The sequence below is a fragment of the Pristiophorus japonicus genome, chromosome 12 (assembly GCF_044704955.1).
Source record: "Pristiophorus japonicus isolate sPriJap1 chromosome 12, sPriJap1.hap1, whole genome shotgun sequence".
Classification (NCBI taxonomy): Eukaryota; Metazoa; Chordata; class Chondrichthyes; family Pristiophoridae; genus Pristiophorus; species Pristiophorus japonicus.
This window is the reverse complement of record NC_091988.1, coordinates 72,349,412-72,362,696: the sequence shown is the minus strand read 5'-3', so window position 1 is coordinate 72,362,696 and position 13,285 is coordinate 72,349,412. Positions and strand designations below refer to the sequence as shown.

At 48.0% G+C, this 13,285-nt stretch overlaps 1 protein-coding gene across 4 annotated transcripts in view; it reads left to right on the top strand.

The window, feature by feature from the left end:
- The window catches only part of LOC139277334 (host cell factor 1-like), a 122,558-nt gene that overhangs the window by 49,367 nt on the left and 59,906 nt on the right, over positions 1-13,285 (top strand). For all 4 annotated transcript variants that reach the window (XM_070895661.1, XM_070895660.1, XM_070895662.1 and 1 more), the window contains 4 exons: positions 1,763-1,960; positions 2,953-3,183; positions 9,182-9,283; positions 10,370-10,592. In XM_070895661.1, the coding sequence (XP_070751762.1) occupies positions 1,763-1,960; positions 2,953-3,183; positions 9,182-9,283; positions 10,370-10,592 (754 nt within the window). The remainder of the gene's footprint in view (positions 1-1,762; positions 1,961-2,952; positions 3,184-9,181; positions 9,284-10,369; positions 10,593-13,285) is intronic.

Sequence of the window (13,285 nt, the reverse complement as noted above, 5' to 3'; positions counted from 1 at the left end):
AGGGAGGAAAATCAAGCAGCATTCCCACCTCCGATCACTGCACGACTGTTACTGGAATAAAAACAGAAAATGCTGGAAATGCTCAGCAGGTCAGGCAGCATCTGTGGAGTGAAAAGCAGTTATTTCAGGTCGATGACCTTTCATCTGAACTGGAAGATATTGGATATTTAACATGTTTTAAACGAGTACAGAGCTAGGGAAAAGGAAGGCAGGGGATGGAAAGAACAACAGGGAAGTGATTAAATGACATAAGGGATGATGGTGCAAGGCAAAAGAGGGAGGTAATGGAACACTTAAAGATGGATCCAGAGGACGTGTAAATGTTTACAGCAGAATAACCAAGGAAGGAAAGCTTGGAACACCTGCTGAGGAGGGTAATGTGGCCTGGGAATGTGATGGAAGAAGGGCTGGTAGACCCCAGGGGTATGGACCATCCAACCTGCCGTGTACCAATGGGGATCCCCATCTCCAGCACCAGCTCGCATCTCTCCCACTCTCAATGGCTCTGGTGCAGCTGATCTCCATTACCAGCACCTGCTGTCCTGTGGAAAATGGGAGCGGTGGTTAAGATCAACTATTACTGCAATTGTGCGTGTGTCTGAATGTCAGGCCGTGACCGCATTGAGCTTAGCTAGGCCTTTTCAGTTAAGTAGCCCGCTGATACTTCCATCGTGCTGGTTCTTTGCAAGAGTTCCCAATTCGTCCCCTGCTCTTTTCCCATAACGCTGCAAATTTCACCCCTTCAAGTATTTACCCAATTCCCTTTTGAAAGTTATTATTGAATCTGCTTCCGTCGCCCTTCCAAGTAGTGCATTCGCTGTGTAAAAATTGTTTTCCTCGTGTTCTGGTTCTGGTTCTTTTGCCAATTATCTTAAATCATGTGACCTCTTGAACATTCTGCCACTGGAAACCATCTCCTTATTTACTCTATCAAAACCGTTCATGATTTTGAACATCTCTATTAAATCTCCCCTTAACCTTTTCTGCTGTAAGGAGAACAGCCCCAGTTTCTTTAGTCTCTCCACATAACTAAAATTTTTCATCCCTGGTACCATTGTGGTAAATCTCTGCACCCTATCTAAGGCCGTGACATCCTTCCTAATGTGCGGAATTGGCCACAATACTCCAGCTTGGGGCCTAACCAGTGTTTTATAAAGGTTTAGCATAACTTCCTTGCTTTTGTACTCTGTGCCTCTATTTATAAAGCCAAGGATCCTGTAAGCCTTTTTAACAGCTTTCTCAACTTGTCCTGCCACCTTCAAAGACTTGTGTACGTGCACCCCCAGGTCTCTCTGTCCCTGAACCCCATTTAAAATTGTACCATTTAATTTACATTGCCTCTCCTTGCTATTCGTACTAAAATGAATCACTTCACCCTCCTCTGCGTTAAATTTCATCTGCCACATGTCTACCCATTTTCCCAGTCCTCCTGAGGCCATACATAAGCCAAGAGGCACATGAATATGCCAACCGTTGTAATGCAATGCTGCCTTTGATTTCCTGTGGATTGCTTAGTCTCCACCCCTTGGAGATGGAGGTGGGGGGAAATGTGAAGCCCGAGACTATATCTATCTAGAAAGCCCTCCACTGCTAAACGAAAGTTTTTTTTTACAAGCTTGATCTGGAGGTTGTTAACTACCCTCCAGAATGCGTTTGTGATGTCTTATGGTGAAGGGGAAGGTTGCCGTTAAGTTGTAGGTTGGTGTTGCGTTTCATTCTTGCCTGTATTGGTGATTTTTCTTTTTACCTTTCTCTCTCCCAGCCACTTACCTCCAGCCCACAGATGAGTGGAATGGCAGCTTTGGCTGCAGCAGCTGCTGCCACTCAGAAGATTCCATCCAGCACAGCAGTTACCTCAGTCGGACTTCATCCTGGCACAACCATGGTGAAAACGATGGCAGTCGCCCCTGGAGCCAGTACCCTGCCAACCACTGTGAAGGTAGCCACTCCATCAGTCATGGTATGTAATTTCTATAAAAATTCATTGCTAATAACTTCTTCTTTTTCGTATGTTCACACTTTTCCATTGGGAAAGGTGTGAAGTAGTGAGAGAATTCTGCTGATTAACAGTGAGCGTGAATGCTCCTTCCATGGCCGTAACCATCTTTATACCAGCCAATAGGGTGTTTAATCCTATATGGCAGGATGGTTTTATGGGCTCCCACAAGCCATATGATGAGGGGGAGTCGCCCACTGAGTATCCCGCTGGATGTTAACCCAGAACTCCACATGAACTGCAGCGTTTCAAGAAGGCGATTCCCCACCACCTCCAGGGCAATTAGGGATGGGAAATAAACGCTGGCCTTGCCAGTGACGCCCAAGAATGAATTAGTAAAATAACTCCGAGCGGAGCTCTGCTCCACTCAGGAGATTTACTGACTGCAGAGTGGGGTTTGAACCCTGCACATCTCTAACTCCGAGGCAGGAATATTACCGCTAACCCATTACTCGCCCCACTAATGTAGAATACTTAAACTCTCAGCATATCCACCTCTTTCCCTCTCCCACCCAGTCTCCTCCTTGTATTGCCATTTGAAGGATTAGCCGTGTTATATTAGCCTGTTATATTTCTACCCCTTTCCTTCCCCCACAACCTTCCACATACCCAAATCAATATTGCAAACTGTAGTACGTGTCATAATTCAGAGAGTGGAGTGGGTGCTATGAATTACAACACCCACAGATCTCTTCACAAAACAGATATCAAACACAGGATCAACAGATCAGTGTTTCTTAGCATGATATTAGGTGGTATTTTACTCATGACTTTTTGGGGGGAGCTTCACGCCTGTACTTGGAAGAGTGGGGGAGGGCGGGCAGTACCGACGACTCTTTAAGCATGAAGTCTTTGTATTTCTACAATTTCATTCCAAACATTACAGTGTTGGGATGACTTCCTTCCTGGAATGCCGTTCACCTACCTACCTGATGCAATTTGCTTCTGCTTTCCAGGTAAACACACCAGCAACCTCTATGTTGAAGACTGCTGCTGCCCAGCTGGTGACCCCCACTCATGCCGCTACTTCCACCGCTCCAGCTAGACCCATCATCACAGTGCACAAATCGGGGACAGTCACTGTGGCCCAGCAGGCACAGGTGGTGGTGACCACAGTGGTTGGAGGGGTCACAAAAACCATTACACTGGTCAAGAGTCCCATCTCCATGGCAGGAGGGAGCACACTGGTAAGGATAGCAACATTTGACTTTGTGCTTGTTACTTTAGCAGCTCTGTAACTGGTGAGCTTGTGATTACTATCGACGTTAATGTCAGGAGATTGATTGCAAATTATTACCTCAATTTTTTAAATTTCAAATTGTGACATTTTAAAAAACCTCAAAGGGCTTTGGAAGTCAAACTAGACTTGTGTCAATGCTGAACATTGGGATACTTTCTTCGATACAGTCTGACTGCACTTCCTGATTTGAAATGCGGTCTGTCATTTGTGACTTGGAATTGGAACTTGGAGGTGGTGGTGTTCCCACATCTTTGCTTGCCCTTGTACTTCTAGGTGGTGGAGGTCGCGGTTTTGGGAGTCGCTGTCAAAGTATCCTTGGCGAGTTGCTGCAGTGCATCTTGTAGATGGTCATACTGCATCATATGAATCCCAGGGAGATAGGACCTGCGGGAAGGAGGACAGTAGGAATATGCGTGTGTGTATGTACCAGTCCCATGCAGCTTAGCCTGGTCTCCAGTCATCTTGGATCCCTTTCCCACTGGACCAGGACCTTGCTCTGCCAAATCCATGTGGTAGCTGTTGTGCAACAGCCACTCCACGTTAAAAGAATTCATGCACGGTCATCTTCCACCCTTCAAAATGAACGTCGGGACCTTCATTGACAACCCCAACAGTGACGGACCGGAACGTTGCACTGCTATCGTTGCCCGGGACCTCGGATATTTTGACGTAGACATCGCTGCCCTAAGTAAGGCCCGGCGGGCAGGGGAAGGCCAGCTCAAAGAACAAGATGGTAGTTACACCTGGAAAGGTAAACCAGAGAAGAACACCACCTTCATGGGCAGGCTTCGCCATAAAAAATGAGCTAGTTGGCCGTCTGAGACTGCCCTTGTGGGATAAATGAACACCTCATGACACTTTGGCTGACCCTAGCCCGGAACCAGTGCGCTACGGTCTTCAGTGCGTACGGCCTAACACTGGAAGCTACAAACGAGACCAAAGAGGTATTCTACCCCAGCCTTGAACAATCCCTGTCCCGAGTCCCAACAGGCAACAAGCTGATCCTCCTTGGCGACTTTTAACACCAGAGTTGGAAAGGACACGGACCTCTGGGGAGGTGTGATCGGCAGAGAGGGGGTAGGGAAAACCAACTCCAATGGTACCATCCTCCTGACAAAATGCTTAGAGCAAGGCCTCGTTATAACCAATACCCTGTTCCATTAGAAAGGCTTTATGGCAGCACCCTCGCTCCAAGCACTGGCATCTGTTTGACTACATCATCGTCCAAGCGAGGGATCGCAAGGATGTGCGCATCACCTGCGCCATGACTGGAGCTGACTACTGCTGGACAGACCACTGCCTAATCCGTTCTGTCATCACCACCAACATAGCCCAAAACAACGACGGCAATAGAAACAATGCCGCCGGAAAATCAACGCTGGAGCACTCATGATCCTGCTAAGAAAGTCCTATTCAGCCAGCGTCTCCCTGCTAACCTGACTACTCCCAGTGACCCAGAGACGCAGAGTGTCCACAGCGTGGATCTCCCTTAAGGCTTCCACAATTAGCACCTGTGAAGAGACGCTTGGTGACTCGACCAGGAAACATTAAGACTGGTTCAGCGAGAACAACCAGGAGATCCAGGAGCTAATAAGCCACAAGCACAAGGCATTCTTGAGCTGGAAACAGCAACACAATTCGAGCCAGAAAGCAGTTCTACAGACGTCTGAAGGCCGAGGTCCAACTAAAACCTCGAGGCCTAAAGAACAGATGGTAAGTGGAGAAAGCGCAGGAGATCCAGCAACTAGCCAACAACCATGATGTGCGAGGATTCTTTAGCACAGTCAAGACCACCTATGGACCAAGCGCCCATGGCCCTTCCCACTGCTGGCCAAGAACAGAAAGGTACTCATCAAGGACAGAGAAGCAGTCCGTGCCCGCTGGAAGGAGCACTTCGAAGATCTCCTTAACCGAAACTCTGCCTTTGACGTGAGTATCCTCGAATCCATCCCGCAGCATACTGCCCGCCACCTCCTCAGCACAACCTCAGCCCGGCATGAGGTAGAAAAGGCCATCTGACAACTGAAGAACAACAAGGCCTCGGGAGCAGATAGAATCCCCGCTGAAGCACTGAAACATAGTGGAGAAGCATTTTTCGCGCGAATACATGATCTCACTTCTCATCTGGAAGGAGGAGAGCATGCCAGGGGAACTCAGACGTCTTAATCATGACCATGTTCACGAAAGGTGACCAGTCCAATTGCGGTAATTACAGAGGGGTTTCCCTGCTGTCTGCCACAGGGAAAGTCATCGCAAGAATCCTCCCCAATCGCCTTCTCCCTGTGGCTGAAGAGCTCCTCCGAGTCGTAATGCGGATTCCGCCCACTAAGGGACACAATGGGCATGACCTTCACCATGCAGCAAATCCAAGAGAAATGCAGGGAACAGCACCAAGTTATGTCCATGACCATTGACCTCCAAACTGTGAAGTATTATGGAGTAGTGTCCTCAAATTCGGCTGCCCTCAAAAGTTTTGGCACCGACCTTCACCTGCTTCACGATGACATGCAAGTTGTGATCCTGACCAATGGATCCAATTCACGTTTAGACCGGGGTCCAGCAAGGCTGTGTCATCGCACCAACACTCTTCTTGATCTTCCTTGCTGTAATGCTCCATCTCGCTCTCGGTAAGCTCTCCGCTGGAGTGGAGCTAATCTACAGAATAAACGGGAAACTGTTCAACTTGTGCCGCCTCCAGGCCAGATCCAAGCTCGTCCCATCTTATGTCATTGTGCGCACACGCAGATTCAATCGAAGGCCAAATTCCAAGCCATCGCCAACACCTTCACCGAAGCATATGAGAGAATGGGCCTTACACTCAACATTCGTAAGACAAAGGTCCTGTACCGACCTGCCCCCGTCACACAGTACTGCCCCCCCCGTTTATCAAAATCCACGACGTGGCCTTGGACATTGTGGACCATTTTTCCATACCTCGGGAGCCTGCTGTCAACAAGGTCAGACATCGACGATGAGGTCCAACACCACCGTCAGTGTGCCAGCGCAGCCTTCAGTCGCCTGAGGAAGAGAATGTTTGAAGACAAGGACCTCCAACCGGGCACCAAGCTTATGGTCTACAGAGCAGTAGTGATACCCGTCCTCCTATAAGGTTCAGAGACATGGACTATACAGCAGGTACCTCAAAACACTGGAAGTACCACCAACGCTGCCTCCACAAGATCCTGTAAATCCATTGGCCGGATAGGCGCACCAACGTGTTCTCGCTCAGGCCAACATCCCCAGCATCGCAGCATTGACCACGCTCTTATCAGTTGGGCGGGCCACATCGTCTGCATGCCCGATACGAGACTCCCAAAACAAGCGCTCTACTTGGAGCTTCGACACAGCAAGCGAGCCCCAGGTGGGCAGAGGAAATGCTTCAAGGACACCCTCAAAATCTCCTTGGAAAAAGTGCAACATCCCCACCGACACCTGGGAATTCCTAGCCCAAGATCGCTCAAAGAGGAGGTAAAGCATTCGGGAAGGCGCCGAAAACCTCTAATCTCTTCAGGAGAAAACTGAAGCCAAGCAGACGGCGGAAGGAGCTCACTGCAACCCAAGCATCCCACCCACCCGTTCCTTCAACCACCGTCTGCCACCTGTGACGGAGACTAGGTCCTGCATTGGACTCGCCAATCACCTGAAAACTTCTTTTTAGTGCGGAGGCAAGTCGTCCTCGACTCCGAGGGACTGCCTGAGAAGAAGAGTAAATGGTACACGCTGCAGCCACGATGCGCCGGTGGTGGAGGGAGTAAATGTTTAAGGTGGTGGATGGGGTGCCAATCAAGCGGGCTGCTTTGTCCTGGATAGTATCTTCTTGACACTCCTTGGAGCTGCACTCATCCAGATTCGTAGAGAGTATTCCATCGCATTCCTGGCTTGTGCCTTGTGGATGGTGGAGAGGCTATGGGGAGTCAGGAGGTGAGACACTCGCTGCAGAATACCCAGCCTCTGATCTGCTCTTTTTGCCACAGTATTTATGTGGCTGGTCCAATTAAGTTTCTGTTCAATGGTGACCACCAAGATGTTGATGGTAGGGGATTTGGCGATGGTAATGACGTTGAATGTCATGGGGCAGTGGTTAGACTCTCGCTTGTTGGAGATAGTCATTGCCTAGCACTTGTGTGGCGCGAATGTTACTTGCCACTTATCAGATAAGTCTGAATATCATCCTGGTCTTGCTGCATGCGGGCATGGACTGTTTCATTATCTGAGGGGTTATGAATGGAACTGAACACTGTGCAATCATCAGTAAACATCCCCACTTCTGACTTTATGATGGAGGAAAGGTCATAGAAGCAGCTGAAGATGGTTGGGCCTAGGACACTGCCCTGAGGAACTCCTGCAACAATGCCTTGGCGATGAGATGATTTGCCTCCAACAACCACAACCATCTTCCTTTGTGCTAGGTATGACTAGCCAGTGGAGAGTTTCCCCCGATTCCCATTGACAACTAGGGCTCCTTGATGTCACACTCGGTCAGATGTTGCCTTGATATCTAGGGCAGTCACTCTCACCTCACCTGGATTTCAGTTCTTTTGTCCATGTTTGGATCAAGGCTGTAATCCGGTCTGGAGCCCGGTGGTCCTGGCGGAAACCAAACTGAGCATCGGTGAGCAGGTTAGTAAGTGCCGCTTGATAGCACTGTTGACGAAACCTTCCATCAAATTGCTGATGATTGTCAGTAGACTGATAGGGTGGTAATTGGCCGGATTACATTTGTCCTGCTTTTTGTGACAGTTGTGGACCTGGGCAGTTTTCCGCATTGTCAGGTTGATGCCAGTGTTGTAGCTGTACTGGTATAGCTTGGCTAGAGGCGCGGCTAGTTCTGGAGCACAAGTCTTCAACACGACAGCCGGGATGTTGTCAGGGCCCATAGCCTTTGCTGTATCCAGTGCAATCAGATGTTTTTAATCACGTTGCGTGAATCAAATTGGCTGAATACTGGTTCCTGTGATGGTGGGAACCTCAGGAGGAGGCCGAGATGGATCATCCGCTCAGCACTGGCTGAAGATGGCTGCAAACGCTTCAGCCTTGTCTTTTACACTCCCATGCTGGGCTCCACCATTATTGAGGATGGGGATATTCATGGAGCCTGATTCCCAGATTCGACTGGTCTCTGTCAGGGAGCTGGTAGAGGTGCTAATGTTGACCGCTGGATTCATGGACTAACAAGGAACTAGGGTTCCCGCAACTAATCACTGCCCAGTAACCCTTTCTGGACAGTACGGCAGGGAGGACCGAGTTGGCTTGGCTATGATGCCTTCAGCGATGGAATAGCCTGTTGGCACTTCCCGTCTTGGCCAACGAATGAACTGAGACCACTTGGCTGCTGGTACATGCAACGAAGGTTCACTCGATTGTTCCCAGGGAACAGGAGGGTTGGCCCATGAGAGATTGAGTAGTCTTGGCCTTTAATCTCTGGAATTTAGAAGAATGAAAGGTGATCTCATTGAAACATATATGATTCTGAGGGGCATTGACATAGATGCTGAGAGGTTGTTTCCCCGGGCTGGGGAGTCTAGAACTTGGGGACACTCAGAATAAGGGGTCGGCTATTTAAAACTGAGATGACGAATTTCTTCACTGAGGGTTGTGAAACTTGGAATTCTTTGCCCCAAAGGGCTGTAGAAGCTGAATCGGAGTATATTCAAGGTGGATAGAGAGATTTTTGGACGCATGGGGATCGGGCGGGAAAGTGGATTTGAGGTCGATCATCAGCAACGATCTCAGCTGGAGGAGCAGGCGCGAGGGGCCATATGGTCTACTCTTGTTCCTAATTCTTATGTTCTTAAGTTTGCTTCAGTAAATATGAAGGAAAGTATGAAAAGCCTGGAGGCGAGCCCTAGTGTTTGTGTTGTTATTTAGTCTCTCTTTGGATGGTTGAAGAAATGATTTGCCCAGTGTTTCATCTATGTTTCAATTTTCCACTCTTATCATCCTAGATTTCCAACCTGGGCAAAATGCTAACCCTGCAGGCCAAACCGGGGCAACAGGCCACCATCTCGGGCCCAGGCTCCGCTGGGCCACTTGCACAGATCTTCCAGGTTGGTTTTGTGATTTGTTTTTCAGGTTAACGTTGTGCATTTTTTTTAATGCCGTTACTGGAAAGTAAAACGGGTACCTGCATTTCTTGATGAAGAGGTAGAAAACACAACGGCCTGTGTGAAACAAGGAGCAGACTTGACGGACCAGCTGGTCTTTCCCTGCCTGTCAATTCTGTATGGGTGCAATGTAGTGAAGTTGGACTAAAGCAAGTGGGTTTGAATGACCAAGAATCCTCACCCAGGTAATTCCAACCCAGCAGCAACTCAGACATCATGTAGAGTCTTTCTGACCACCATAAGGGGCCTTTCCTAACGCCCCTTTTTAATTTTTGGTAGCAAGCAGGGCGTGACCAGCACAGTCCTGACTCTACAACTTTTTAAACTCGTTCAAAATGTTAGTCGGCGTCCTTGTAATCCCCATGGGTGGCCCTCATAGACCCAATGAGAAACCTCTTGCATAGGGTGATGTACGCCCTCTCCCACGCAGCAGTACTAACACTCAACTGATTCAGTGATGGAAACTGACTCACTTGCCTCACCGCTTGCTTATTGTAAAAGGATCGTGTAATGCCTGCCTTTAAATATTGTCATAATCCTCTCGGGGTTATTCTTGAATTATGCAGAGTGTAAAATATGAATAACTCGACTTTTTTTTAAAAAACCTATATGTTGCAAACGGTGTTCCCTGTAATCTTTGTTGCATGGGCCCTTTAACTGGCTGCGCAGCCCATTCTCTTTCACACATGCGTGGTTATTTTCATTGTAAAGCCGGTGTAAGCACCGACCGATGCACAACTGCGCAGCTTAACGGGAACGTTGGTTGTAAACACCTTTTAATTAATATATAATGTTCTGGCTCAGTGCAAAAAGTTTTATTAAAATAGTTTTATTATGCAGTGACTAGCTTTTTCTGCTGTTCCTGCATGTGTTTGTGGTAGAGATTTTATTTAAAAAGACATCTTTTGGATACATTGTAAGTATTTGCACGGCTTCCGCAAGCGAAATGTCTGTCCAGACTGCGAATTATTTTGAACTGTTGGACTCGTTCCCCTGTAGTAGAGCTGACGTTTTCTTTTAACTCGACAGACCAAAGGTCAACTGCCTCCAGGAGCTACCATTTTGAAGCTCGTTACTTCAGCAGACGGGAAGCCCGCCACCATCATCACCACCTCCCAGGCGGGAAATGTGGGCCTGAAGCAGACGTTCGTCAGCCTAGGCAACATGTCGCCCGCCTCTTCAAAACCACCGACCACCACCATTCTCAAAACCATCCCCATGTCTGCACTTATTTCACAGCCCGGGGCTACAGGTAGGAGCAGGGAAAGGCACTGATCTGTTTTATTATAGAAGAAAGAAGACTTGGATTTATATAGCGCCTTTCATGACCACAGCACTTCTCAAAGCGCTTTACAGCCAATGAAGTACTTTTAGAGTGTAGTCACTGTTGCAATGTGTGAAATGTGGCAGCAAATTTGCACACAAGCAAACTCCCACAAACAGCATTGTGATAAAGACCAGATCATCTGTTTTTTTTGTTATGCTGATTGAGGGATAAATATTGGCCATGACATTGGGGCAAACTCCCATGCTCCTCTTCGACATAGTGCCATGGGATCTTTTACGTCCACTTGAGAGAGCAGGCGAGGCCTCGGTTTAATGTCTCATCCGAAAGATGATGCCTCCGACGGTGCAGCGCTCCCTCAGCACTGCACCTGAGGGTCACCCTAGATTTATGTGCTCAAGTCCCTGGAGTGGGACTTGAACCAACAACTTTCTGACTCCGAGGCAAGAGTGCTGCTGTGAGGTATAGCTAAGTGTGAGATGGTACATTTTTGGCAGGAGGGTTCCTACTCCTTGTAAAACAAAAGTCTAAATGGGGTAGATTTCGGGGTACAGATACACAAATCACTGAAAGTAACAACGCAGGTTAACAAGGTCATTTTTAAAAAGTAAACGCGCAATGGGGTTCATTTCAAGAGGGGATAGATTGAAAAGTAGCACAGTTATGTTAAACTTGTATTGAATCTTGGTTAGACCACACTTGGAGTTCTGTGAGCAGGTGTGGGCTCCACGTTACAGAAAGGATATAGAGGTGCTGGTGTAGATGCCAGTACTGAGCGGGTTTAACTATCAGGAAAGACTGAACAGGCTGGTGCTCTTTTCTTCAGAAAAGAGAAAGCTGAGGGGTGACCTGATAGAGGTCTTTAAGATTATGAAGGGATTCAGTAAGGTAGAAGTAGAGATGATGTTTCCACTTGTGGGGAGACCAGAACTAGGGGCCATCAATATAAGATAGTTATCAATAAATCCAATGGGGAATTCATCGAAATTATTTTGCCCAGAGTGTGGTGGGAATGTGGAACTCGCGACCACAGGGAGTGGTTGAGGTGATTAGCAGCGATGCATTTAAGGGGAAGCTAGATAAGGGCATGAGTGAGAAAGGAATAGAAGGATATGCTGATGCCGTGAGATGGAGGGGGCTTGTGTGGAGCATAAACACCGACACAGACCTGTTGGGCTGAATGGCCTGTTTCTGTGCTGTAAATACTATGTAATACTGTGTACTGTACAGATAATGTGCATTTTGTTTTATTTTCAGTCCTATATTTTCATTCAGTTTACAATTTTTCATATCTATGCTATTTTATATTTCATACCCTCCTTCACCTGGGAGACTAGAACGAGCTAAGCAGCAGGTCGCTCCACGATGGTGTCTGTTCTGTTCCACAGTTGGTTGCAGAAAGGTGTGAGCGAATGAACTGTTTTTTTTTAATGCCTTGCCCACGTGCAGCATCCCACTCTGGTGGGACGCTCGGACCAGCCAGATTCACTCTGGAGCATCCACGATGCTGAGAATGACGTGAATAGCACGTTTAGTGAGTTGGTCTTACCACTAGTAAAGGGTACACAGCCAGATAGGGAATGGATGACCAACAGGAAGAGCAGTGCAAGGTCCCCTGCGGCCATCCCCCTGCAAAACAGATACACCACTTTGGGTACTGTTGAAGGGGATGACTCATCAGGGGAGGGCAGCAGCAGCCAAGTTCATGGCACCGTGGCTGGCTCTGCTGCACAGGAGGGTAGGAAAAAGAGTGGGAGAGCTATAGTGATAGGGGATTCAATTGTAAGGGGAATAGATAGACATTTCTGTGGCCGCAACCAAGACTCCAGGATGTTATGTTGCCTCCCTGGTGCAAGGGTCTCGGATGTCTCAGAGCGGGTGCAGAACATTCTGAAAAGGGAGGGTGAACAGCCAGTTGTCGTGGTGCATATCAACGATATAGGAAAAAAAAAATGGGATGAGGTCCTATGAGATGAATTTAGGGAGCTAGGAGCTAAATTAAAAAGTAGTAATCTCAGGATTGCTACCAGTGCTACGTGCTAGTCAGAGTAGGAATCGCAGGATAGCTCAGATGAATACGTGGATTGAGGAGTGGTGCACAAGGGAGGGATTTAAATTCCTCGGACATTGGAACCGGTTCTGGGGGAGGTGGGACCAGTACAAACCGGACGGTCTGCACCTGGGCAGGACCGGAACCAATGTCCTAGGGGAAATGTTTGCTAGTGCTGTTGGGGAGGAGTTAAACTAGTGTGGCAGGGGGATGGGAACCTATGCAGGGAGACAGAGGGAAGTAGAATGGGGGCAGAAGCAAAAGATAGAAAGAAGAAAAGTAACAGTGGAGGGCAAAGAAACCTACAGCAAAATTCTAAAGGAGCAAAGTGTGTTAGAAAGACAAGCCTGAAGGCTCTGTGCCTCAATGCGAGGAGTATTCGGCATAAGGTGGACGAATTAACTGCCCATATAGCAGTTAACGGGTATGATGCAATTGGCATCACAGAGACATGGCTCCAGGGTGACCAAGGCTGGGAACTCAACATCCAGGATTATTCAACATTTAGGAAGGATGGACAGAAAGGAAAAGGAGGCGGGGAGGCATTGCTGGTTAAAGAGGAAATTAATGCAATAGTAAGAAAGGACATTAGTTTGGATGATGTGGAATT